The 26095-nt window shown below is 43.9% G+C and overlaps 1 protein-coding gene across 1 annotated transcript; it reads right to left on the bottom strand.

Moving 5' to 3' along the window:
• Window positions 1-2506: 2506 nt before the first annotated feature.
• On the bottom strand, window positions 2507-25763 carry LOC144142741 (uncharacterized). The gene is made up of 3 exons (XM_077674418.1): window positions 25156-25763; window positions 21394-22091; window positions 2507-8388 (listed from the first exon to the last, which is right to left on the bottom strand). Exons 1-3 carry the CDS (start codon window positions 25265-25267, stop codon window positions 8296-8298), a joined length of 903 nt encoding a protein of 300 aa, XP_077530544.1. The 5' UTR covers window positions 25268-25763; the 3' UTR covers window positions 2507-8295.
• Window positions 25764-26095: the final 332 nt, after the last annotated feature.

Raw genomic sequence — 26095 nt, 5'->3', positions numbered from 1 at the left:
GTAATCAGCAGAGTAGTGCTGCTTGATCTTGGCTTCGCAACTTGGATTGAGGAACAAACAGCAATCGATCGTTTGCGACAGTACGTGCTCGCTGATTTCCAACTGAACAACTGAACCTTGGGGACTATACAAGGGGCGGCTGCGGTATGAAGCGGTTTGATCAGCTTCGTTGTAATGATTCCGTGGGTCGTGCGCGAAATTGCGATAGGGCATACTATCGCAATTTACAAAAAAAAATGTGGCCTGAAACACGCGGTTTCTGAAAACCCGCGATTGTATGCCAATTCGTTGGGGGCACTGAAAATGGCCAAGGCGATGGCCGCTTTCTCGATTGGACGTGGTTTTATTGTTGCGGGCGCAGTCTACGTGAGGTCGCTGTTCATCGCGCTTGCTACCATATTTTGGGTGGCCATGCAGGTGGCTGCGTCCGTGGATATTGTTTTGTACCTGAAGGCGTTACTTGTACGTTATCACGCGTGGGTGTGTTGTGGGTATTGGTGCCATGGTGATTTTTGTCCTCATGCCGGTTGGGTATACGGTCGGTCGACGAAAATGAGGTCGGCCTGCCAGTGCACCTCTTGACCGGTAGTGACGTTAAGTTCTTTATCCTTCCATCGTGGCGCTGAACATATAACCTGAAGAAGAGCATCGGCTACCACAGCGGTAGCTTTGAAGCGTTTACAGGGACATGCAGTGAAACGTGGTGACAGTCGATGTTGCGGGTGTTTCACGAAGCTCGGCATGCCAGGATACTTTTCATTGCGCGACAGAAGCGTAAGGAGAGGGATAAGAATTAGGGTAAGTAGAGGTGGGACGGGCGCATGGCGAGCATTGTAGTGCGAGCTTCGAAGACGCTTGCGAGGGAACATTTGCAAGCCCCGCCTGCCCCCAACAAAAGAAATTCACCCTAGTTTTCACAAGTATTTGCGAGAAGTATATACGTAACTAGAACACTTTCGGGGCTCGCCTTGTCGTAGCTCGCTCGCTGGACCCAAGTAGAGCCACACATGGCGTTCCGTCGTCGCGGCGTAACCCAGAGGCTTCGATAGCCAAGCGTCATATAGTCATACGCGTTCGAAACTCGTGAACCGCTGGCGCTTGTCCTACATCTCCCAGTTGTTTAGAGCAAAAAAAAAACTGCAGGTACATTTGAGGCAAAATATACGTAACTAACCGGCAGTGCCCGCGTTCATTTAGTTAGGAACGCTCGTTGGGTTGGTTTTCACGATAGTAAGCGGAAAAAAGTGGCAGTGCAACGCCGGCACATGCGGGAGGGAAAGCAAGCACAAAGAGAACAGAACTCCCGCTGGGCGCAGTTTTTTTTTTTTTGGGGGGGGGGGGGGGGGGGGGGAGGGGGGGGGGGGCGAGCACTGCGAAGGCGGGATATTTGAATTGCGTTGGGTTGTAGCAGTGAGCGGATAACGGCGCTGCAGCCCATTATGGCGAATCACTGCTCTGCACTTCCGACAGCTCTCACGTTGAGTGGAACGGCTTTATTTTTTTTTTTTTTGTGCATGCAAGCTTGGTTCGTTGAGAGTACCGGTTTCTCCCCATAACAATTAAAGAGGCCTGTTTTATCGCAAACTTCAAACCAATAACGAAGATACTGGCGTAACGTAACAGATGAAGGCTTAGCGACTCCCCGGGCACTTTCTGGAGACATCGCCATGACGTCACACAATTTTGTTTGTACGATTAGCGGGCGCTGATCACAAAGCAACCGCCAAGAAACATGACTGTGCAATTGTAGAGGGCCCTCTACTGCCCCTTGATCGCATCACTTGAATAATAGTGCGCAGTTCACACTGACAACTGTTTCTAGTGCTGGCCTCTATTGCATCAATGCAGCTCACATTCCGCCCTGCATCATAAAATTTGGAACGCTTTCAACATTTCTGGCATTTTCTCGGTTAAAAACGCCTTTCGTGGCTGCAATGGAGCCGAGTGAGTTACCAAAGGCTAGTTCTTTGAAACTGAACAAAGTCGTGTTTTATATATATATATATATATATATATATATATATATATATATATATATATATATATATATATATATATATATATATATATATATATATATATATATATATATATATGTATATATATATATGTATATAAACTCAACGAAATATATGTTATAGTAATTTCGGGGGTGTTATAGCCTCCAAAAAAATTTAAGAAAAGAGACTGTGCCAGACGCCTGAACCCTATATTATTCATTTTCCTGCATGCATAAATTTCGAGGTGTGTCCTGACACCAACACCCCACCCCCATAACTACGCCCCTGCACGGTTGTTTAGAACCATTTCTCGTGAGCGCGAATTCATAATTTTCTTGGACATATCCCACCATCCTTTGAATGATCAGCTTGAACAGGAAAAGCATGTCAGAATCCTGAGGAATCTTTGGACGAGATACGTTTCTCTGTGAAAGTTCGAAGAGCGGCCCCAACAGTCAACTATGTGTATCCGTCAAAGCACAAAAGAAAACACTACGAGTCTTGCATCATTCACTGGTACATCGTTTAATTAATCCTTCACGGAACGGCACTCGCTTACATTAGTTGCATATTGACGGACAGGCTGCCAACGCAAACTGTGCGCTCACCCCCTTCATGTACAGGCAGCATTCATCACGTTGACTTTCGCACCCACAAACACACACGCACGCATTATGTACAACTTGTGCCAGGCATCAAACTGTTGCCAAAAGTGCCTCTCTCCCCCAGCGAATTTGTGCGAATACATCTTCAGTCACTTTCTCCAGAAAATGCCAACAACAAATCGAAGAACATTGGCAGGACAGGTGCACATCACCCATGAGTGCACTGCCTGTTCTTTAACGTTACTCAATAGCAAGGTAAGTAGGCTTACGACATGCCATTTTAGGACCTAACGTTACCGCTGCCACAGCTGGCCTGAATGCCAGACAAGTCAAAGCAGACGTCCTTATGACGACAAAGTTGGTAACAGAAGGATGGGGCGGCAGTCGCAAAAGCTTGACGCGTCACCAGGTGAGCAACACAAACATTTTAGCAGATGACACATCGCAACACAACAGGCTCAGGTCACTTCCCGTAATTTGAGCATTTCATTACATCCCAATCAGCTTTTTCCCATTGCTCCCCTTTTTCACATGTAGGGTAGCAAACTAGGCCACAGCCTGGTTGACATTACTGCCTTTCTTTTACCTTTATTCCTTCCTTCCTTCCTTCCTCAGCTACCATGCATGGATTAACATCAAAGCTCGCCGTCGTGGTAATGCAGTGAATCTGGAGTATGCGACGACTGCCAATATGGCCTACGACACAAGTGGTTTAATGACTTCGCATTAAAAGGTCTTGGTAAATAATTACCGAGAAGAGAACAGCGAGCAAAGAAAATACAGAGCTGTAGCCATGCACCTCATTACAGGCCAGACAGATCACTCTTTGCCAAGCCTAAGACCCTTCTCTGATGACATGCTATTTGCCGGCACCATCCATGACCTGGCAGGAATGCCGCATGCACGGTAACCCTAATTATTGCAGATGATTCAGACCACAGACCATTTTCTGCCTTCAATAACCACAGGAGTTGGCAAACACATTTAAAGACAGAGTTCACGCTCTTTAACAGGCTTTTCGTTTGAGCCCATGCGTACGAATGATTAAATATATTCTATAAAATAAGAGGTGTGAGCAACTTCCGTGCAAGCGCAATCTGGCTTCTACATCTCTTGCCTTTGCTGCGGCATCAGAGGCATCAGCGATGCCTTCTCATTGTTTGTATACACATTTGTTCATAAATTCTGTAACATAAAAATGAGACAAACTAGAAGGTAAAAAGTTATATGGTCGCTGAGGCAGCCAGCTATTTTCAATGCAAAGGCATGACCAGAACAGAAATGTTCTCTAAGGCCTGAACAGCGTGCACGACACCATGAAGGCAAAGAAACAAATTAAACAGCTACTGAATGCAAACATTGTGACAACGCACAAGCATGATTTTTTAAGTACTTTTCGTACTTTGTTTCAGTATACTAATACATGCTCCGTAAAATTTGTAACCTGTGATGCGCTCACGTTTTGGACATAAAAATGTACTGCCAAAATAAAAGTTCGCAAGAATGGCACATTGCATCTACTGGTCAATTCATCACTACGAAACATCACTGGCTTGCCCTTCCTTCTTTAGATCAGACGGGAAATCAGCTGCAATGCCAAAGTCGCGGCAATCAAATTTAGCGATGCTTGTTAATAACGGTACGAGTGAGTTTACCCATCCTGAACACAAGCGCAGCAGACCCTACCAGCACTTGCATTTGAGCGGTAGCTAAGCGCCAGGCATTTAAGCCTTGCATCAAAAGGCACCTGTACACTTGTCGTACATCTTTTGACATTAGAAAAACAAAACATTTACTTTGTTCCCATCAAAAGGCTGCAGTATACTAAACAAGGAAGAAACAGCCGTCAGTATATGTGAAGTATCTACCCCCTAACATCTTTTCATATCACCAAAGTAGGACTGTAACACCGACGTTTTGCCAGGGTGCAAGCAGAATAGACTCCAGATGGCAAAACAGCATTGCATTAAAACAGCAAACATGCCCCATGCTTATGTCACCTACATTGTTCAAGCAGCACACAGCACCAATAAATAAAAAAAGCAAAAAAGAATATGACAAGTAGAACACAACTTAAGGATCTTCCAAGACATTGCTGGGCTCAGCGTTAACTTGACTTAAAATGATTCGTGGCCATTCATTCTTTGACACCTGCAGATTGTCAGGCAACCCATGAAACCAAATCGCATCACATCAGGTAGTCTAGAATATTACATTTGGTAGCAAGTCCTTCATATATCATAGTTCGTACCAGCAGAGTACACCTTGCGTTCACATCTGCAACCTTTTAACTATTCAAATAACAGGAAAAACTGAAAGCACTTGGCTTATCCCTTTCTGCTGCGCACTTCAAAGCAACAAGCTGGGATTTAGAACAGCAGATCTTGGTTCCCAGCCATGTAATCTGACCTCTCTCAAGCAGGGTTACCCTTCCAGCCCCTGTAACTAAAAAGAAATCACCCCTTTAGCACTATTGAGGGCTCAGTGGCAAAGTGGATGAAACGTAAGCCTTACTGTTCATAGTGGCTGTGTGTGAGTGGGCCAAACTGAAAAAGTAAGGTTTGCCACTTTCCAGACTGCTTGACACATTTGAAAGCAATGTTTCAGCATTTGCCATGCTTAGACCAGCATATGAAAAAAAACAAGGGTATATGAAGGCAGCAGCATTCAAGTTTTTCATCCCCTCATTAGCTAGACGTGAAAAAGGAGAAGTTTTAAATTGGCAGACTTTTTTTAGCGGTGTTGAAGTTACCTTATCACTGTTGGTTTGTCTCGGCACAATGATCTGTGCGTCGTTTGTACACGCTGCTATAAATAGGTTTCACAAAACAAAAGGGGCTGTATAAACAGAGCCAGGAAAGATCACCCGGTTATGAAACATAGTGATGCAAGTATACCACACATACTTTGAGTTGCTTTATTACTTTATGCAGACCATACCACATACCATGCCGTAGTCAAGGCCTGTACTGCAATGGATGGTACACTGCACTCTGTTGAATGCCAGCTGCTAATGGCCAGCTAACACAACTGACCCTAACCTTCAGTGCGATACTTTCCCAAACCTTGTCCTTCGCTGGGACCATGGTCTCAAAAAACGACTTCTGGTATCCAAAGCACATGTGGCTAAAACATAAGAGTGCACTTAACTTTCAAGACCCACATCATCAAATAGTGTGCCCTACAATGCACTACACTGGGTCTGCTGGATAAGTCCTCTTTTACAAACTGATATGACTGTAATGTATTGCAGAGTTACCACCTATCTCGATTCCACAAAGGTATTTTATGCAGGAATTTTCCAACAAAAGACTCAATTGCAAGATTTACGACCGAGCTCTAGAGTTGCCCGGACATCGCTTTTGTAAACATCACATAAAAACGTACTGATTAGGCTACCCATGCAAATTCAGCGCAAGGAGTGCAATGTGTTGGTACCATGGTTATGGGCATAAAAAATTCACAGCCTTTGTTTCCAATAGCATCACATAATCATGTTCAAAACACTTCAGTACACAATAGCCGACCAATTTTTCGGAACTGGAAGGGAACGAAAAATAGTCCAAAAGAGTAGTCCGAAAAATCCGCGAGTCATTACTCACACAGCACAACTAGCAGTTCCTCGGGAAAGTCCGAATTTTCAGAGTTCGAAAAAATGGTCGGCTACTGTAATCTGCTGACACATTTAGGATTGCCCAACCAGTCCAACCAACAACGTACAATGAAAGAGCTTACAAAACGATATGAGATTCTCACAAACCAACGGTAGTCTTGAGTGCAAACAGACCTAGAAAAAAACAGGTTTCTAGCTGCCCCACTAGCTTAGAGATGCATCAACATTTAAAAAATCACAGAAACATAAGCGTACTAACTCACTATAGTAACATCTGCAATATGGCACCAAACTTGTGGAGAATAAACATTGTTACCAACTGCTCATCCCAGCGAGGCAGAAATGAAAGGACGGTGTGGTATAAAAAAAAAAAAACGAAAACAGAAAAAAGGCAATTTGTACCAAGTTAAAAATCTCAGTGAACTCTTTCACTGAATTGTTCGTAAGCCAGGTACCTTAAGGCGTAAGTTTAAAAAGCGGTACAATACTTGTACGTAATAATAACAAAAATGGCAGCGTCCTATCTATGCACTGCAAGCCTTTTGCCCCCAACCTGTAGCGACTCGCGTATCAAAGCAAATGCACAACATATACTTAGTATCCTCCCATCAATTGTGACCATAAGCTTACACAGGCGATTAAACTCTAAATACTGGAAGGTTCACCCCAAGAAACAACTCCGTAATAACTTCTCAGAGTTTTTAAGAACTCTGATTAGATACTGTCTGTAGCCTCTGCAATCTAACTTGGCTGTTCTTGGCACTCAAAAGCTATGAGCTCCTTTTTAGAGTGACTTTCCTAGCTCGCCCGCAGTCTACGCTGATGTTGGGGAAGTGATAGTCGCAATGCTCACTCAACTTTGGGAGAGCTAGGTACAAATTTAACCTGTCACTATGATGGCAGTATTTGAACAAGCAAGGCTTCATAACCGTACAGACACTTGCCATTTTTTACACTGCGCAAAGCATGACAAAGCAAATTCCGAAGGCTAAATATAACCAGCAATTCAATTAGCTGGCCCAGGGATTATCAACGTTCCCTCTGCACAGGCACATTTCAACAGCGCTGAAATTACGTGCCCGTATATCACCTGAAAAAAATCTGCGTAGTGCTTGCGTGTCAGTCTGGTAGCTGAAGAGTGCTTTGCTTGAACTTTTAAGAATTAATGAGCTGGTGGCTGAACAGTGCTTGAACTTACAATGCTCAGACCAGCCCCATGCTATACCATGCACGTTTGTAGTGCTTTAAGAATCAACAAACTGGGCCCATGCTGCAAGTTGCTTTACACTTGGGTTCATGCCAATTAGCAAAAACTTTCAGCTACGTAGACAGTAGTGCGAGAACCTTGCTCAGTGGGCATGGTGCAACAAACCATCATGAAAAGAAAAAAATGCCAGGCAAGTCTGCGAACTAATATAGCGCTGTGTTGTGTGTCCTCTTCCTTGTCCTCGTTCCTTGCGCCATGAATTTGTCAAAATCGCCACACCAACTTGCCCAAGAATCCGTACTAGTGCCACTGCTTTTCACAGTTGCAATTATGCTTGAACGTATCATTTCCAAGCATTCTGAATGTACAGGAGTGCAACATTTTGGCCACCTCCCCTCTCGAACCCTCTTGCGTTAGGCTCTGTTACCTGCATCTGTTTCTCCTGAATTTTTCGTTTAACGGCAAAGCCGGCAGTTGTCTCAATGTACATTGTGGTTTGCCGTTTCTTAGTAAATGACGCTGCTCCATTGATCAGCGCATTAGTACAACTTTCTACCAGTCCACGTGAAGACCAACTCACAATACAGGCCTCACGCTGGTGTCCTAAAGCTAAAAACCAACACTTGGTTCCAGATATGTGGTTCCAAAATGTAACCAAATCCGCAATCGTCGACCAGTATCAATGCATATTTACAAATCTGCTCTAAAATGGCTTTCACACTGTGTCCTACCTCCTGTATTTCCAGGTCTTCTGGAATAGGAAACAAAAATCACGGGACTCAAACACGAATAAGTCCCCAAGACACATCAACATTGCTCGCGTGCCTGACGGGTAAATCGTCAGCAGGACCTGGTGCGAAGCTGCCAACTTCACTCGTCAATGCTCGCCATGCCGCTGCTGCTGCACTTCCACGGTCGTGACGCCATGCGGTCGCTGTACAGACGAGCAACTTGAACGGAGCCCTGGGAAGGAAAAAACAAACAACGATACATTTATACAACGCAGGTCTCACTGAGATAAAAAAAAAAATTCCCCGCATTTCCCCGAGGGGAAGAATGTGAAAGTGCGAATGCACGAGTTGAATTTGCGCGGTTCGGTAATGTTCGCGAAAGAGAGATCACACACACACACACAACTACAAAGAAAGAAAGATGCATTTATTCACAGACACCTATTTGTGTTGTCGTTGTACTTGATTGCTAGAGCGGATCTCAGCTTTGAAATTTCGTGTCAGTACTCCTTTAAGCGGGTGCATTAGCCCTTCTCACGCCCGATTCTTGGCCAATCTCCCACGTGGGTATGTGCCATGTCAGCGGCCAGGCAGCGCGCGCCCATCTACCCCCGTTGCCAAGGAAGACGAGGAGATTCCTGGCCAATCCCCCACGTGGGTATGTGCCATGTCAGCGGCCAGGCAGCGCGCGCCCATCTCCCCCCGTTGCCAAGGAAGACGAGGAGCGCGCGCACCCGCAGCTGTTGCTATGCGGACGGCGGCGGACGCTTCAGGCTCGCTTAAGAAGTGCATTCGCACTTAAAACAACGAGGACACCTCAGCACTCTTTATGATGCAGTGATTGTGTGCAAGTGTCCAACTGTAGCACGTCTGTTTTCGATGTCATTATCTTCTTCCCTTTGTGCCGTATTCTTCTTTCGTTTCTATGACTTGAAAGCTTTTGTGCCGAGACTGCACTTTTACCTGTCGATCTGCGGGTGGTTTTCAAGGCCTAAATAATCCCAAGCAGTTTTTTCAGATAAGGTATTTTTGAGAAGGAGAATGACTTTACAAGTCACACCCTGTGTGCAATGTGCATGGGTGCCAAAAACAGGCTACGCACATGTTCAGTCAGTGCCCACCACAGACTACATTCTATGCACCAAGCTGCAATGTGGAGTTGGAAGTGCTTTGCCTAACCATTGTAATATACCAAATAAATTTTCAACACTGTAGTAGTGCCTGAATGCAGTTGGATGGATCAAGTAACACCATTTCGGCTAAATGCCCCTTCAAAGACAGCGTGGACGGCCAATTCAAGCATGCTGTGGCACTGGCATTTGTCGCTGATACAGGAGAACCAGCGTTGTACATGAGCCCAAGTCAAAGCTGGGCGTCTTAAAAGTTTTCCCCAAATGAAAAAGGCTGTGCTCAAAGGACAATGCTGTGAAACCTTGTCGTACGGCATGAACATGGCAAGTTTCACAAGAATATATGTCCACAACCGCTACCAGAATATGTGTCCAGAATAAACCCTGCATGACACTAAAAAAACTGCTTCTTCAAGCAAATAGGCCATGAAGAGAAACTACAACTTTGTTTAATTTGAAAGAATTGATTGATTGTAGGGTTTAACGCGCCGACGCAACGCAGGCGATGAGGCGCGCCGTAGTGGAGGGCTCCGGATTAATTTTGACCACCTGCGGATCTTTAACGTGTGCCGAAATCTCGAACACACGGGCGTTTTTGCTTTTCGCCTCCATCAGAAAAGCGGCCGCCGCGGCCGGGAATCGAACCCGCGACCTCGTGCTCAGCAGCGCAACGCCTTAGCCACTGAGCCACCGCGGTGGGTAATTTGAAAGAATTAGAATTCAGTATCTCACTCAGCTCCATTACAGCCACAAAAGATGCTTTTTTAACGAAAAAAAAAGCAAGAAGTATTCAAAAACTTTCAAATTTTGCGCCACAGTGACGTGTTATGAGCAAGAATGACGTTATACGGGCCAACAATAAAACAATTTTCAGTGCATTAACTGCACGTTAGCATTCAGGCGATGCGGTCAAATGGAACTAGAGGCCCCATGGCAGATGTACAGTCATGTGTCGTCGCGACAAGTCAGTAAGGTGGCTGCCAATCGCACAAACAAGGTTCCGTGACGTCACAGAAAAGTTGCAGGAAATTGGCTAGGGGGTCGCGACTGCTTCACATGTTTTCTTCAATATATCCGTTATTTTGTCGAAGATTGTGATGATATTGGTACCATTGTTATCAGGACTAAGCAGTCTTTCTTATTAATAAACCCAACTTGTATTTTGTCTTCATGGCTCCTTTAATGGCTGAATTCGAGGATAGAAGTGCAGTGCCAAACTTCCCATGGTCCTAGAAAACTTCCCAAACTTCCCATAGTTTCACAGTTCCTAGCTTCAAAATGCTGTCCTAGATTTCCCCTCCAAATGGCACAATCATGCTTTCTCACCTTTGCACCACCTACGCTTAAATAAATGAAAACTACGTCGCTTGTCCTGCAGAGAAACCGTTGTCAAAAAATTATATTAAAGCGAACCGCTTTTCATCAAAAAGAAAAAAAGATTGTCGTCAGTTAATGCAGTGCTGTTACGTTTTGTAACCCCCTTGTCAGTCAGTGCCGCCAGCCTTTCCTTGTACGCAGGTAGGAAAAGGCCGGGCCTGGAGTTTGAACGTTGAATTACCCCGATTGCCCATAGAATGATGACAACAGTTGTGAAAATGCAGCTTCAGCCCCTAGGATGCTGTGCTGTCACTCTAAAATAAAACAGACGGCACAAACTTCCCGTTACAGCACAATTTTGCAATCTGCCACAATGCTTCCGTAACACAGTAATCAAACTCGTCCATATGTACCTGTCTCTCTTCAAACCAACCATCTTCATGTATCCTGCCATACGTGCAAGTGCAGGAACTGTTGCGATTCAATTCGGTAGAAATGCACTGGCTTGAAGCAACACTCAACTGACTTGTAAACATCGGGAGATTATTTGTGCAGAATAAAGTCCGGAGTCCATAGGCCATGTTAGAACCACTCTAGGTGTGTTTACATGAATTTATTGAGTAGAAAAATTAATTTGGAAGGGCCACTCTACTTTCTGCATGGTCCTTGTCGATTTCCCATCATGTTTCCTGTGAGGCAAACTTTTTTGAATTGGCCTGACTGTTTGACTGTGCAACTTGCCAAACTTCACTAGCCCATATGAGATCCATATATATTGAAATTACAATGTTTTTCTATTACTACTGGAATTGTAAGCTGCATATGTGAGTGTGATTGGACCACTTGTAGAAAATCTAAGGTCAATTTAGGGCAGAATGAGAGTTACCAGAGTTAACATAGGCAATAAAGAATTAAAATCGACCAAAGAATTTATTGTAAAGTGTAAAACAAGTGAACTAGCAGAGCGGTCAGTGGCACAAACACACATTTGCAATCGCTTTTGGTGCCTAAGAAATGCACTGATTCAATGATTATGAGGTTTAACGCGCCGACGTTACACAGGCGATGAGGCGCGCCGTAGTGAAGGGCTATGGATTAATTTTGACCATTTGGGGATCTTTAACATGCACCGAAATCTCAAACACGTGGGCGTTTTCGCTTTTCCCCTCCATCAGAGAACCAGCCGCTGCAGTCTGGAATTGAATCCGCATCCTTCAGCTCAACTGCTTAAGGAATGCAGCTTGCGACAAGCTTTTTGTGGGGTCTTGGGGGACGCTTACTGCACAAACGTTACTCAAGGGACCCATCTAAGCTGCTCGGAATGCTGCAACTTAACAACTAAACGGCTTGTATAACATAACAGGTTAGCTGCCAGATTTATATACTTGAAATTTTCTCGCCAGCAAGCATGCCATTCTGGAAGAGTGGTCTAAGGCACTGGCCAAAGTGCGTCGCAATGAGCAGGTTTGAATCGTGGGCAAGATTTCTAATTTATTATTTAGGTTATGTTTTCTATACCACATTCCCTACTTTCATGATGGGAAACAGCGCAAAACAAGTCTTGGACAAGAAAGACTACGGGACGAAGCGTGAAATTTTGGTTTATTAGACTACGGGACGAAGCTGTCACCTAGTGCTTCGTCCCGTAGTCTTTCTTGTCCAAGTCTTGTTTTGCGCTGTTTCCCATCATGAACCTATACCAACAAGCCCAACTCGCAGTTATTCTGATTCCCTACTTTGCAATGCAACCTTCATTGCTCCACGATCAAGTTGGCAGACTCCATGCAGACTGACAGCTTGCAGACACGGTACTTAGCTTACGGTCAGCCTGGTGCGAATGCGCCTCTTACAACTCGGGGACAAGTTAGGCAAGTTCTGAAGGTTGGGGTGAAACGCCTAGCAGTTGAGTGTCTTCAATTATGCGGAGGGCCTTCAGCCACTGTGTACACCTTGGCTAGTGAACAGTATGTAACTGAGCTGGAAGCCTATTCGACCCATTCTGCATGCAACAAGAACGCAGAAGCATGGTATGCAAATTCCCGAGATATTGAGAATGAGTGACCAGGGATAACATCGGGTGCCAAGTGAGTTGCTGCATGGAATCAAAATCAAAACTGGTTTAAACAACTCTCCAAAAATAAACAGCAAGCACCACATTCCGACCCATATGCTTGTTGCCCGTAGCACTACAGTTTTTCCTAAAGAAAAAAAAATACCATTTACATACGTGCAAGTGCATCTGCATGAACTTTAAAATCTTCGACATCGTCCAATCACATCGCAAGATGAGTTTGCGTCACTGCTGCAGTTGTTGCAGCAGCTCCTGGCGTCTCATTGTATTTTTTCTTCTTTTAGGCCTTATAAATTAAATACTGCTGTTGCAACTGGATATATGGTGAAACATACATTTACTTGCAACTGTCTATGCAATGCAAACACAAACAGAAGTTTGGCGAAATCCCTTCAGTGTCCCCTTAAAAGCGTCCAACTAGTTCTTGTAGCTTTTAGTGCAGCTAGAAACACGTCTGCCTAGACCTCATTTCATCAGAGAAATTAACGCACAACACCACCTCAGCAATAAGAGCACGGAAGCAAAATTGACAAAAACTGACAGGCTGTGCGCACCGGCCCATGCCAGTATGAGACATGACACCGCCATTCCAGCTGCTCAGTCACGAATTTACATTTTGTGAACCATACAAAAGTGGTCCTTTGTGCGTGGTGGAAAGCATCAATCAATCACTGTGCTAGGGGATGCACTAAGCATGAAGCAATCTAAAACAGACACAACTATTGTTATTTACAGAAAAAAAAGATCCAAGTACAGTAGACTCGCGATAATTTAAACTCTGACAATTCGTACTTTCGGTTAATTCAAACAAAAGTCAAATTTTTGGTTCGCCCGCAATCCTTTCAATGTATTTAAAAGCCGCTTAATTCAAACTCTGTCAGTCGGTTAATTCGTACTTCTGCTGCTTTCCAACAACTATATGAAAATTTGTGTGCTTATATAATCCTAACAGTCAAAAAATACAAGCCTTCAGGAAAAGGGCGTTGCTAGTAAACAAACGTTTGAAACGAAGCACAAGTAAGGTGGACAGTGACGTTTCTCAACTTTCTAGCCTTATTTACCGTTTTCACGATGCGAATTAAAAACCAAAACAACGAACAGGCCTCAAAAAATATGTCTAGACATGATTGACTGCCTACACTTGTCGAAGCGGTCAAAACCACACGGGCCACTGCCACAAAAACAAAACAAAAAAACGCACAATCACGCATTCGCGTGTCAGCAAAAAAAGGAAAAAGAAAAGCGACACGGCGGTTACGAAAGTGACCCGCACAGTATACGGCTTGTGAACCTTACGCCTCTTTCTGTTTATTTTGTGCAGTTATGGTTCAAAAACACTTGGAAATTTTAAAAAATGTGATTAAAATCAATGCCTAATCATAATGTGTGCTGTCGTCACCTTGCCAAGAATCATATGTATATGAAACCTTCTGATAATTCAAACAAAATCCTGGGGTCCCTTCAAGTTTGTATTGCGAGTCGACCGTATTATTTAGAACATTTTTACACAAAAAATTACTCAACTTGAAAAAAAAAACTTAGCATTGCAGGGGCTGGAACCCAAGGTTACAGTGCGAACCAAAGACTACTTCAGGGCTATGAATTTAGAACGGTGGGTCTTGTTTAGCAGTTGGTCGAAAGGATGTTGCTGGTGGTGAAAGTGAACCAGTAGGTTGTGCTAGGTGCTTTCACTTCTGTATACGAGTACGTGAAATGGAATGGTGCTGCCCAGTACTCATTGGTTGAAATTACTGGTTAACTGAAGCTCATTGGTGTGACTGCAAGTCATAATTTATGTTACAGGTTGACTGGCACTACCTGATTGACCTCAGCTACAATTATTTAATGAAGTTATTAGCTTATACAATGACCGATCCAAATTATTTCGCCAGCTGCTTTAAAGGTATTGCAGCCTCCCCCTGAAAAAATGTGCTGCTTTGTGGGTATGCTAACTTGAGTTTCGGGCAAAGTTACCGATTAAAACTGATTGTTTCAGTTAAATTTTTAATACATGTAGCAGCGGATCTGACAAGCAGATTTACCAAACATTCATTATTTTCTAGTGGTATGCGCTACTATACGTGCCTTCAAAAGTGAAATCAAGAAAGGCTTGTGAATTCATGAAACTTTTTCGAAGCAATGGTTTTGCATCAGCAGGCCCACAGGTGGTCCTGCAGTTTTAGAACTTTTTCTAAGCAAACAGAGAGCCAGCCTCCTCTCCCAGGAAGATTCTCAAAGTTTCCACACAATGCCTATACACTAAGGTGTACATTCTCGCACTGTATTTGTTGCCCCCTTCTCATGCGATGCCCTCTGGCCTTAAAGGAGCCATGAAGAGAAAATACAACTACGTTTTATTTGAAAGAACTAGAATTCAGTATCTCACTCAGCTACATTAGAGCCACAAAAGATGGTTTTTTAACGAAAAGAAAGCAAGAAGTATTCAAAAACTTTCAAATTTTGCGCCACAGTGACGTGTTATGAGCAAGAATTACGTCATACGGGCCAACAATAAAATATAATTTTCAGTGCGTTAACTGTACGTTAGCATTCAAGTGATGCGGTCAAATAGAACTAGAGGTCCCATTACAGACGTCCAGTCTAGTGTCGTCGCGACATGTAATTTAGGCGGCCGCAAATCGCACAAACAAGGTTCCGTGACGTCATAGAAAAGTTGCGGGAAATTGACTAGGGGGTCGCCTTGGCTTCCCACGTTTTCTTTAATATCTCCGTTATTTGTTCGAGGATTGCGATGATATTGGTATCATTGTTATCGGGGCTAAACAGTCTAATAAACCCAACTTGTATTTTGTCTTCATGGCCCCTTTAAAGGAGCCATGAAGACAAAATAAAAGTTCGGTTTATCAGAAAGGCTGCTTTGTTCTGATAAAAACGATACCCATTTCATCGCAAACTTCCAAAAAATAACGGAGATATTAAATAAAACGTGTGGAGCTGTCGCGACTCACTAGCCAGTTTCCGGCAACTTTTCTGTGACGTCACAGAATCTTGCTTGGGCGATTGACGGCGGCCGAACTAATCAATCGCCAGGACGCATGACTGGACGATTGTAGTGGGGCCGCTAGTTCCGTTTGATCGAATCACTCGAATGCTAACGTGCACCTAACCCACTGAAAATTATGTTTTTAGTGCTGGCCCATATGACGTCACTCGCGCCGATAACACGTCACTGAGGCGCGAAATTTGAAAGTTCTTAAGTATTTCTTGCGTTTTTATCGGTTGAAAAACGTCTTTCGTGGCCGGAATGGAGCTGCGTGAGGTACTGAAGCCGAACTCTTTAAAGTTAAACACAGTTGTATTTTCTCTTCGTGGACCCTTTAAAACTGCTGTAGATGAAATTCCTGTTCCTATAGTCCAATTACTATGGACGGCAAGTGTACACAGAGCCATACTCAACAAGGCCACACTTACAGTTATGTAAAATGCTAAACTGCTTGAATGCATAAATTTCGTGCCTTACAGCTGACAACACAGTAAATAAAAAATCCAGGACTGGCAGCCCCGCTGCAAAATGACTAGAGAAGCAATATTACAGGCGTTCTTTCAGCCGCCCTTATTTTCCTGTGTTAATGACAAGGATCCCCTTTTTTAGAAATGTTTCTCGGTTAACATACTACACAGGGTAGCCAGAGAAGTTCTTGCTGACAATAGCTTAAAAACTGTTTCTTAGATCAGGGGTTCTCAACCATGAGTGTCGGGACCCCTTTCGGGCTCGCAAAAGAGATGAAGGACCCCACGATAGTGGCGTAGCCAGAAATATTTTTCGGGGAGTATTACACGCCCCTGGTAAAAAAACACTAAAAAGAAAGAAAGCCTGTCCCAAACAATGTCCGAATCATTTTCATGTTTAATTGTCATTTTTACTTTCGTTTTTACATATTAATATGCCGATTTGGTGTGTAAATATGGACCCAATCAGACGAAAAGGGGGAGGTAAGACAATTAAGAAATTTGTGGAGGTGTTCTAACACCTTTAGACACCACCCCATGGCTACGCCCCTAATGTTGACCGTCTCATGCAGGGCTGACCTCACCAGTTCAAATTAAAGAGCATTCTCTGTCTCTCTCATAATGTAAGCCATTCGCACTTTCAGCTGAAGTCCCTAACACACTTATTCAGTGCGCGACTTGTGTGTTTGACTTTTATGCTCGTGCGTGTCATTGTCAAACAATTTGCTCTGGCAGCTCAGGGTCACCCAGACTTTTGTGTACTGGCTTTCCCGCATAGTTGGTGTGTCATGCAAAAAGACAATGTTAAAACGTCCGCTACGCAGAAAAATATTCAATTGGAGAACCGACCTTTTCGCATTTCCAGCAACGTTTAGCAAAAAGAAGAAATGAACGGGGTGGGAGGGTTCCGGGAAAGCATCGGGGAGGACTTCACAGACCCCCATTTGAGAAGCACTGCCTTACATGTCTGCACTTACAAAAAAATTTAGAAAATTAGAACAGCAAACGTAAAGGCTATTATTGGGACACAAAATGAAAAAGGTCTTACACAGCAGGCAGTGTGGTATTGACTTGGCAGTATGAGCATAATAACTCCCTGCAAGTCCAGAGCGTTTTTATGGCGAAACGGATTCCAAAAGATTGCAAGGTGTATTTTTCTCATTCGTCATTAGTTCGCCCCTCCTGAAAAAAGTTACATAGTGTAAAGTGAACAAGTTTCACATTTTTCATAGTCATAAGGTCGCTAGTTTTTTTATGTAAAAAGTAACCCAAATACTAGCCGCACTGCCTAATACACTCCGGCAATTTTCAGACAACATAGTACGTAAATATATGCTGCAACCTCATAAACAAAACCCACGCTGGAACTGAACATGCTGAATTTATCGTGTTTCATAAGAGCAAAAAAAAAGGTCGCTGAACTTTCCATGAGAAAGCACTGGAGTGCATGAAGCACGAGAAATAACCCACCGCTTGAGCGAGCGTGCAAAAAAGGAGGCAAGTAGACAAGCAGTCATTTACAAAATGCTGCTTACAGCCTTTTCCATTCCTGGCCAATCGCCCATCCAGGTATGTTAAATGTGTTGCAACAAGGGCAAGGACCTTGCAAGCTACCACAAGACTCTTTAGATCTGCTTGCCAACCAATATAGTCTGGCCCAACCCATCACATATGTGTGGGCCCGGTAACTTCTCTTCACAGATACGTCTCATAACAACCTCTAATTCCGTTGCTGCTGGTTCCAGTTTAATAATTTTTCACAAATCATGATAAATTATTGTCCCACCTAGTAGGTCTAATAGCCGCTCGTGAAACTTTCACACAAACTGCTGCGGTTTTATTGTCCTAAAGCAGCTAAGGCGTCCTGGGTGAGTTAACGACCCGCACCTTGGAAGCAGTAGGGTGTGCAGGTTCAGCCTCCAGCACTGACAACTGTATCTTAATTTTCAAGTCTGTGCTGAAAAATTGGTACCGGTTTGCTTTGCTTTCAAGTAATGTGAAGATAATTACGACAAACTTAGGCAACAATCTCTGCAATCCAAGTCTGCAAACCAGCCAACAGCTTCATTACAAAAACAGACACCCCTGCACATGCAAGGTCAATGTTACGAAAAGACGAGAGTTTAAGAAATAATAGTGGCAACAGAAATCCTAGCTTGGGCGGTTTCTAAAGTACACCCACAGTGCCCTATCATGAATGCAGTTTGTATTTCTCGGATGGATTTATCTAGCTATTTGGCAGCATTTAGAAAGGCTGTAACTGTTATTGATGAAAGCATCCTACACAAAGCAATCTCCTCCTTCACAAGCACAGGTGCAGACAGTCACCTGCCAGGCAGTGATGCAACGAAACGCAAGATCAGAGGTGCACTGAGGACGAAAGCTCTGACCAGAAAAAAAACAAAAAAAAACAGACACATTGGTGTTACTCTGGATCAGAGATGGCAAAATTACTTCTAACAAGTCATTCAATTACATTACTCCTTACTTTACTAAATTTCTAAAATGTAATTAAATTACATTAGAAATTACAGGAACCTAACTTAATGACATTGCATTACTGTTACTTTTCAATAGTAATTTCAAAAGTAATGAAATTACTTCTCCGTGCTTACCCCACAGGATGGAAAAACGCGCCTTCCTAGCAGTGCACTTACACCAGTGACCAGTGCAATGAAGCCCTGAACACAATCTGCACGTGTTTGTTTAACCCGACTGATTGTCGCCACGACATTCCCCGAACGCATGAAAAGGGAATGAAGAGGCGTGAGAAAGCAGGCAGAGCCCTCATCGAAGCATTGTTTCCTTCGCGCTCGTGGAGTTCCAATGCCCAGAGACTCTCTGGGCATTGGAACTCTATGAACGCGAAGAAAACAACGTGATTCTGGGCATTGGAACTCAACTTTTCTTGGTCAACTTTTTATGCCATAAGAGAAGCGAACAGGCTATATCGTAGTCAAAAGTATTTGGGAAAGTAATGAGTAACTTCCATGAAATTACTGGCCTGAAGTAATTTATTACATTACTAAATTGCCAACGCTCAAAAGTAATTCATTATATTACTCATTACAGCAGAAAATAATTTAATAATTACTGTGATTTAACTAATGTAATTTCATTACTGCCAAGTATGCTCTGGATCTGCTACGAGAACAATGATAAAAATTTTATCCCAAATTTCCAACCGATTAAGATATTGAAGAAAGCAGACAAAGCAGTGGTCACTCCCCAGAAACTTTCCGGTGGTTCCTTTACGACGTTCCAAAATCTTGCTTGTGCGATAGCCAGCCGCCATGACTGAGTGATTGTAATGAGGGTTCTAGTCCCAATTGATTGCATCACTTGAATTCTAACATGCAGTTAAATGCACTGATGACTATTTTTAGATGCCGGCCCATATTACATTGCTGTAGCACAAGATGTGACATTTTTTCAATACTTCCAGGAGTTTCTTTTTTTTTTTTTTTCAGTTAGAAAAGCATCTTTCGTGGTTTGACTGGAAGCTGAGTGAGTTGCCAAAGGCTAGCTCTCCCAAGCTGAATGAAGCTGTATTTTGTCTTCATGGCCCATTTAAGCATCCTTGCCAAATATCCCAGTCACAAATATACTTTGCATCTACAAAAAAAGTGTTTTTCACGAAGGCATTTGTTAAGGTAGTCTAAGCACATAGAATATTTCTAAAATAAAAACAAAAATACAAAACTAATATAAAAGCAAAAATTAATTACTGCAATCACAAAGGTCTAGCTAGACAGCCCTGACATGATTAGGGCAAAAATTGAAAACAGAAAACTGTCAAAGAGCACCCACCCTGTAATGCTTTGTATTCAACAAGAAAATGCATAATTGGTGATCACATTGGTTATTAGTAGCATCATTGGTAAAAAAATAAAAGAAAGACAAGAGTCACCTAATAAAACAGTCGCCTAGCAGTTCTGAACTAAAAACAAAAAAAGTTGCCCAATCTGGCTAATCCTAGCCCAACTGGCTACAAAAAAGCTAAAAAAATTAACGGAGCCACAGACGTACCCAACATGGTGCTCTCACACGATTAACGACAACAAAAAATTTCAAAGAAAAGAAAAACACAGAAGATGCCACAAAGGAAACACAAAAATTGCAAACTGTGAAGCAGCTTGAGAATGCTTACCCACTAGTACCGTACTTACCCGATTCTAACACGCACCTTTTTTCCACAAAAATAGGCCGAAAAATCGCATGCACGTTAGAATCGGATACGCAACCAAAACTGCCGAAACAGCTGAAATTTATTTCCACCCACCGCCATCTCAAGATGGCGCCAAAGCTTTTAACAACAATTTTTCAGATCTAGGCGCCTAGGCTTTTCTTTCGGCGTTCACACAAATCGTCAAATTATTCACTTGCGTACTTGATAACAGCAATCGCAGCAGCGGCAACGAAGGTGCGCCACTTCCGCGGCTTACGAGCGGCTCCCACGCGTTCACAACGAGCGGTTGGCTGAAGCGTATGCCTTTGGAGAAGCTCGCGGGATGGGCATGCGAGGCGTAGGCCACGATCCCATCGAACATGGTTGAACGTACGTTCAGAAGTGTGGCATCGCGAAGGTGCTTGACGGCACCAATGACGAGATGTTGCGGTCAGTGGAAGGTGACAAGGAGCTCTCGGAGAGCGACGAGGAGTAAGATGAGCGAGATTATTTCGAGGAATAAATCGCCCGTTTCTCTCGCATTCGTTTTTCTTGCTCACAAAGTTCCTTGCGCGTTACAAACGGAGGTGCAAGATTTTTCGGTTTTTTCCCCGGGAAAATGGGGTGCGCGTTAGAATCGGGTAATTACGGTACTCAAATTCTTATAATTTCTGTGCAATTCTTTTGCCCAGCACAATACCAGCTGTTGGAATCTGCTTCCTAAAACTACCATGGAAGCAACACACAATGAGCATTTCTCGCACCTCTTGAAAGACTAGGGCTGAAAATGTTGTCTATTTAGGTTGTACGATTTGGGTTGAATGCTTATTTCGGCTGCACAATAGGTTTCATGTGCATATAAATGTTCAGTGTATTCTGAGTTGTGATGTTTTGATGTGTGATCACAAACTCTCTCCGCATTCCCCCTTACTGCAATGTCCTCTGGGCACACTGTAGGTATCGAAATAAATAACTAGAGTTCAATTGCAGCTACATAGCAATGAGGTTGCAAAACGTCTCCATAAAAGTAACTGCCACTGTGACCTTTCAGTGCTGTTAACAGAAAGGAGTCATACTTACCACAAACTTCCGCTTCAAGCCAGGCTCCTGCCGAAAGTAGACCAATGCGTCACTTGGAAGCCTTAGCAGGGGCGTCTGCACCAGCTTTATCGTGACTGGTTTCTCACAGTTCTCGTACAAAGTTACTTTCTCCGGCGTCAGGTTGACACCGATCCAAGTCCATCCGTGAGTCTTTTTCAACGTCTTGTACGACGTCAGCCTAAACTTTACGTGCCGCACATCCGCAGAGTTCAAGTGAAAAGCCTCCTCTGCTTCGTCTGGGACTGGCTCAGCCCCATCCACTTCATTGATGTCATCTGCAGTGTCAAAATCTCTTCTGCTCAATGCCCTCTCTCCTTCACTGTCGTTTTCCTCCTCCGATACGGACATGTTGACAGGGTCCGGCACCGTGTAAGAGAGCACGAACCGGCGCGTCCTGAAGTTGACGGCAACCCTTACGAGTGGCGACATCTTCCCTGGTAGGTGGATGCTGAACAAGGTGGCCACACTGTGGCGGTTAGGCCTAGCGACAAAGATGGCCGACAGTGCCTCGTTGTTGGCCAGCTGGTTCCGGAACTTGGACTCTGGTTCCAGCGGTATTTGAACGACGTTCATGCCGGAGAAAAGCCGCCATGCTGGAAGGCTGCTGATGGGGCCGGATGTACGACCGACACCCTTGTGCAGGCTGCTGACGTTCAGCATCTTCAGCAGGTCCAGCTCTGCAGGGTGCAAGATAATCAAGGATTAGAGAAGTTTGATGGCATCTGAAGCCAACAACAGTCCAGCAACCATCCCATTATTTGAACATGCCAGTGGCATGTTCTTTTCTTACAGTACGATGGGCTGAACAAAATGAATACAATACCAGGGAGGTTTATGACCAGGCGTTTCATTTGAACAGATGTAGTAGATGTTACAAGGGCTGCTGAAGTGTTTTTCAAAAACAATGTGATTAGAGGTGGCCCTTCACAGTACTTTGCACGATGATACCAATGCCCCGTGTTTCTATCGCAAAGTTTCGATAATGAGGCGAAATAAGCAAATCAAATGACTACTGGTACCACTCATAAGCTTCCGGGCCAAGCGCATGTGACATCTTCAATACTCGTTTATACATTTGGCCGCTTCCAAGAAATAAAAACAGGATTTTGAATTTACAAAATTGTTCAGGAGGTCCTCGAGTCTCCTGGGTTGCATCACTTGGATGCTGGAATGTGCTTAGCGTACAAATCGCCACTTTACCACATCCCAGAAATGGCATCATGTCTGATGCGAGTTTTGCCTAAAAGGCGGGAAATTTAAAAAAGTGTCAAAATTTAATTTTTTTTTGTTTTGGGAATAAACAACATGCTTTGCTCCCCTGATAGGAGTCGGGCAAGTTACCAAAGACCAGTTATTTGAATTAAAAGAAAAAGAAATTCCCCTTCGGTGTCGTTTTCAGGTTAGCTTGTCCAGCTCTACCCGCTATAAACTTTATAAAGCAAAAATAACCGATGAACATGAGCAAAGAACACCCATGCAGTGTAAAACCCATTCTGACAAACCCCTCAAGAAACTTGCCTTCGTTCGAAACATGCTCGACTCTTAGATTATGTGACAGCCGAAAAATATGGACATTGCCAAACTACTTTAACAGTACAAAATCAGTAAACCCGAAATCACAACATCTCACAGTTTAAAATGCAGAAAATTAGCCGGAATTAAATACTGAAAGGAAGAAACAAATTGGCTTACACTTACATATTACCATCACTATGTTTAGTTGTGTACCCCTGCCTCCATCGCTCCAGCATGCACATCGCTATGTGCACAACTTAACGTGTTTCTGAAATATAAACTGTACCTTCATGCAAGCAATTTCAGCGACCAGAAAACACGAGCCTCCAAAAGTAAGTTTAAGTAAAAGTGATTGCCCTGAACTAACGAATTCCAAAATGACGTAGAGCAGTGCTTTATGTGCTCTGCCCCAGAGGTGACCTAAAACATACCACTCCACCATTAGAAAAATAACAAATAAAATAAGAAAGTGCAACCCAGCGAAAAAAAAAAAAAAAAGCATGAAGCCAAATGGTTTCTTCGTCATTATCTGTGATTGAGAATATGTGCAGCAGTGCGCATAGCCTAATTCATTTTTTGAACCCATTTTACACGTAAACAACAGTTCTTTACTAAAGTATAAGTCTGCAAAGATTAAAAAGCCGGTGATGCCCCTTCAGGCTGCCTTCAACATAATTTGCAACGTCACAAATTGCGGTCGCGGTTAGTTGTAGCTGGTTAGATGCGTAATGCCGAAGAACATTAAATTCATACTGCATTCGCCCGGAGGGCATTGTTGTAGGAGATACATAAAAAAGCACTCAGTCCAGAAACGGAATCACGAATCTCGTACTAAAAAAAAATGTACGGAAATAAATACCAACAGAAGCATTTGTAAAAACTTGCAGCCAAGAGCATTGTACAGTACAACCCAACGAAAGACGGAGCTGAAGGCAAAAAAAAAAAAAAAAGCTGGACGAAAGGCGAAATTTAAGAAAAAAATGGACATGAGTCACTGCTGTCATCAAACATTGGAATGGAAATCAATACGCAGCAGCAGTAATGAATAAAAGGAAAACAGAAAAAAAAATAATAATATACAGGAACAAAATCACTGTAATTCAAGAAACATCATTTTCAATGCCGCAAGCAGGTTATACTTTAGAGCGGTGTCAAATCTAACACCAAATGCGGAAACGTTTTCCGGAAGGTTATTCCAATCGCCAATTGTGCGTAGAAAAAAAAAAAAGACGATTTTAAAAAGCGAAGTGCGACAATGAATTTCCCTGATCTTGCTATTGTCTCTCCTTTTTGATACGTAAGCAGGTTTTAAATGCTCACAAATTTGTGGCAATGCTTCTGGTAACTTTTACTGGTGCTTCCCGTCATCACTAATCAGTATAATGCCGTACCGTATGTTTAAAAGAGAAAAAAAAAAGCATCGCGAAATTGTTCTATTAATTTAGCAGCAGATAACGCCCTGTCATTAAATACATTAAATAAGTTGCGAAAAGCCAATTCAAGGTGCGATGAGAACGGGTATGCTTTATTAAATATACTGGTCGGTTCATTTATGGGACAGCTTTCGTCGCGGGCTTACGAAGTGGGGGCAGGCGTGTTTTCACGGAGCAATGATAATGACATCAGACTACAAGACCAGTCTTGCTTTAGCAAGACTGATTGACAGCACCAGTTTGCGATTGCAAATCTGAGGCGGTGTGCAAAACGTATTATTACATACGGGACAGCACGCCCAACACAAATTCCTGAACACGTACCAAAATTCGTAAACGTGAGCTGCGCTGTGTTTTCACGCCGTCACCACTGAGATTAAATATTTGATTTAAATAGTAAACAATAAACCTGGTTCTTTCTATCTTTCAAACAGCGCGCGTTTTTTCATTCTTTTTTTTACGTTCCACAGATCCCGGTCCGTACGCCAATGCCACCGAGGACATTAGTTTTCCGCCCACAAGCTACCTCAAAAAATTAAGTTCAACCCTTGCATTCACGCATCCAATCCCACCCAAGCATGTAGACGTTCACAGTATCCTGCGAAGCCGTTCAAGACCGTTCCTATGCCGCTATTTTTTCTCCAAGTGCACTCAGGTGAGATACGCTGCGTACCTACAGTGCATTTCTATTCCAGCACGCCTTATCACTCGCACCTTTCATATCGCACAAAGGCAACGGCCGAAAGGCCGAGATATCGCGACGCAACGAATCGACAAAAGAACGCACACATACCTACTGCGCGCGGCGCTATTTTGCTGTGAAAGGCATCGCCGGAACCGGCGACGAGGCTCGACGAGGCCAAGTTGCACAGCAAGGCCGCCAAAACTTGAGTCGAATGCAACATGGTCACGACTAGACGCAACTGCAGAGACAACACGAACGCTCAAGTTCACCCACCGGACGACTTCCAACCGCGACTCTTGATTGTCGAACGCTTCTCGAACGGGCGACGACCAACTCGGAAATCAGCCGCAGCACGCCGGTGAAACGGACGACGCCGTACCGCCAAAACAACAACAGCGCGCTAATGCACGATCGGCGTTGAGGCGCTAACGACGACGGCAACTTATGAAACGCTGACCCAAGCGCTGCCAATGCAGCTACGGTGCATTTCAGTATCGCTGGGCCCGCGTTGCTGCGTCCGGCCGTGTTCCTGACGCACTGAGGAATACGCGGACGTCTTGTCCCAACCCATGTGGAGGCGCAGTTGAGCCGACAGCGGAGGCGAGCTTGGCGACAAGAAATCCGGAGGAAGCAATGCAGGAGCAGTCTCGCCGAACCAGCCGTGCCAAACCGCTGCCCAACGACAACAAACCCGTCTCATTCCCCTCGCCGAGGTCCCCTTCTCTCCTGTCGGTTAAAAAAAAAAAAAAATTGCCCACTTAGCGCATGCGCGTCCCCGCACGTCCGGGTTGCGACAGCAGCGCTGGTCGATTCGCGCGGAGGGTAGGAGAAGCGAGGCTCTTCGCTCGCGGGCCGTTTCGCCGTTCGTTGCGTGCTTTTTTTGGCAGCGGAGGAATTTCCGAAGTTTCGTGCCGCTCTCTCTAGCGCGGTGCTCTCTGGCGGATTTGAGCGACGAGTTCTCCGAAAATTGCGCAACGCGGTGCCGGCGAGGGCTTGTCGGAGGCACTTGGAGTTGTCTTGAGCCTCGGCTAAATGCATAGAAAGTGGG

The sequence above is a fragment of the Haemaphysalis longicornis genome, unplaced genomic scaffold (assembly GCF_048455015.1).
Source record: "Haemaphysalis longicornis isolate Haplotype H1 unplaced genomic scaffold, Haemaphysalis longicornis Haplotype H1 scaffold_6, whole genome shotgun sequence".
Taxonomy (NCBI): Eukaryota; Metazoa; Arthropoda; class Arachnida; order Ixodida; family Ixodidae; genus Haemaphysalis; species Haemaphysalis longicornis.
Note: the sequence above shows the minus strand (reverse complement) of the source record. Positions and strands in the feature narration are given on the sequence as shown.

Excerpts from the sequence above, each read along its gene's own strand:
- LOC144142741 (XM_077674418.1), bottom strand. The coding sequence starts at position 25,267 with ATGTTGCATTCGACTCAAGTTTTGGCGGCCTTGCTGTGCAACTTGGCC. Across the intron at positions 22,092-25,155 it reads AATAGCGCCGCGCGCAGTAG|AGCTGGACCTGCTGAAGATG; the intron begins GTATGTGTGCGT and ends TGCACCCTGCAG. Across the intron at positions 8,389-21,393 it reads GCTTGAAGCGGAAGTTTGTG|GGCTCCGTTCAAGTTGCTCG; the intron begins GTAAGTATGACT and ends TTTCCTTCCCAG.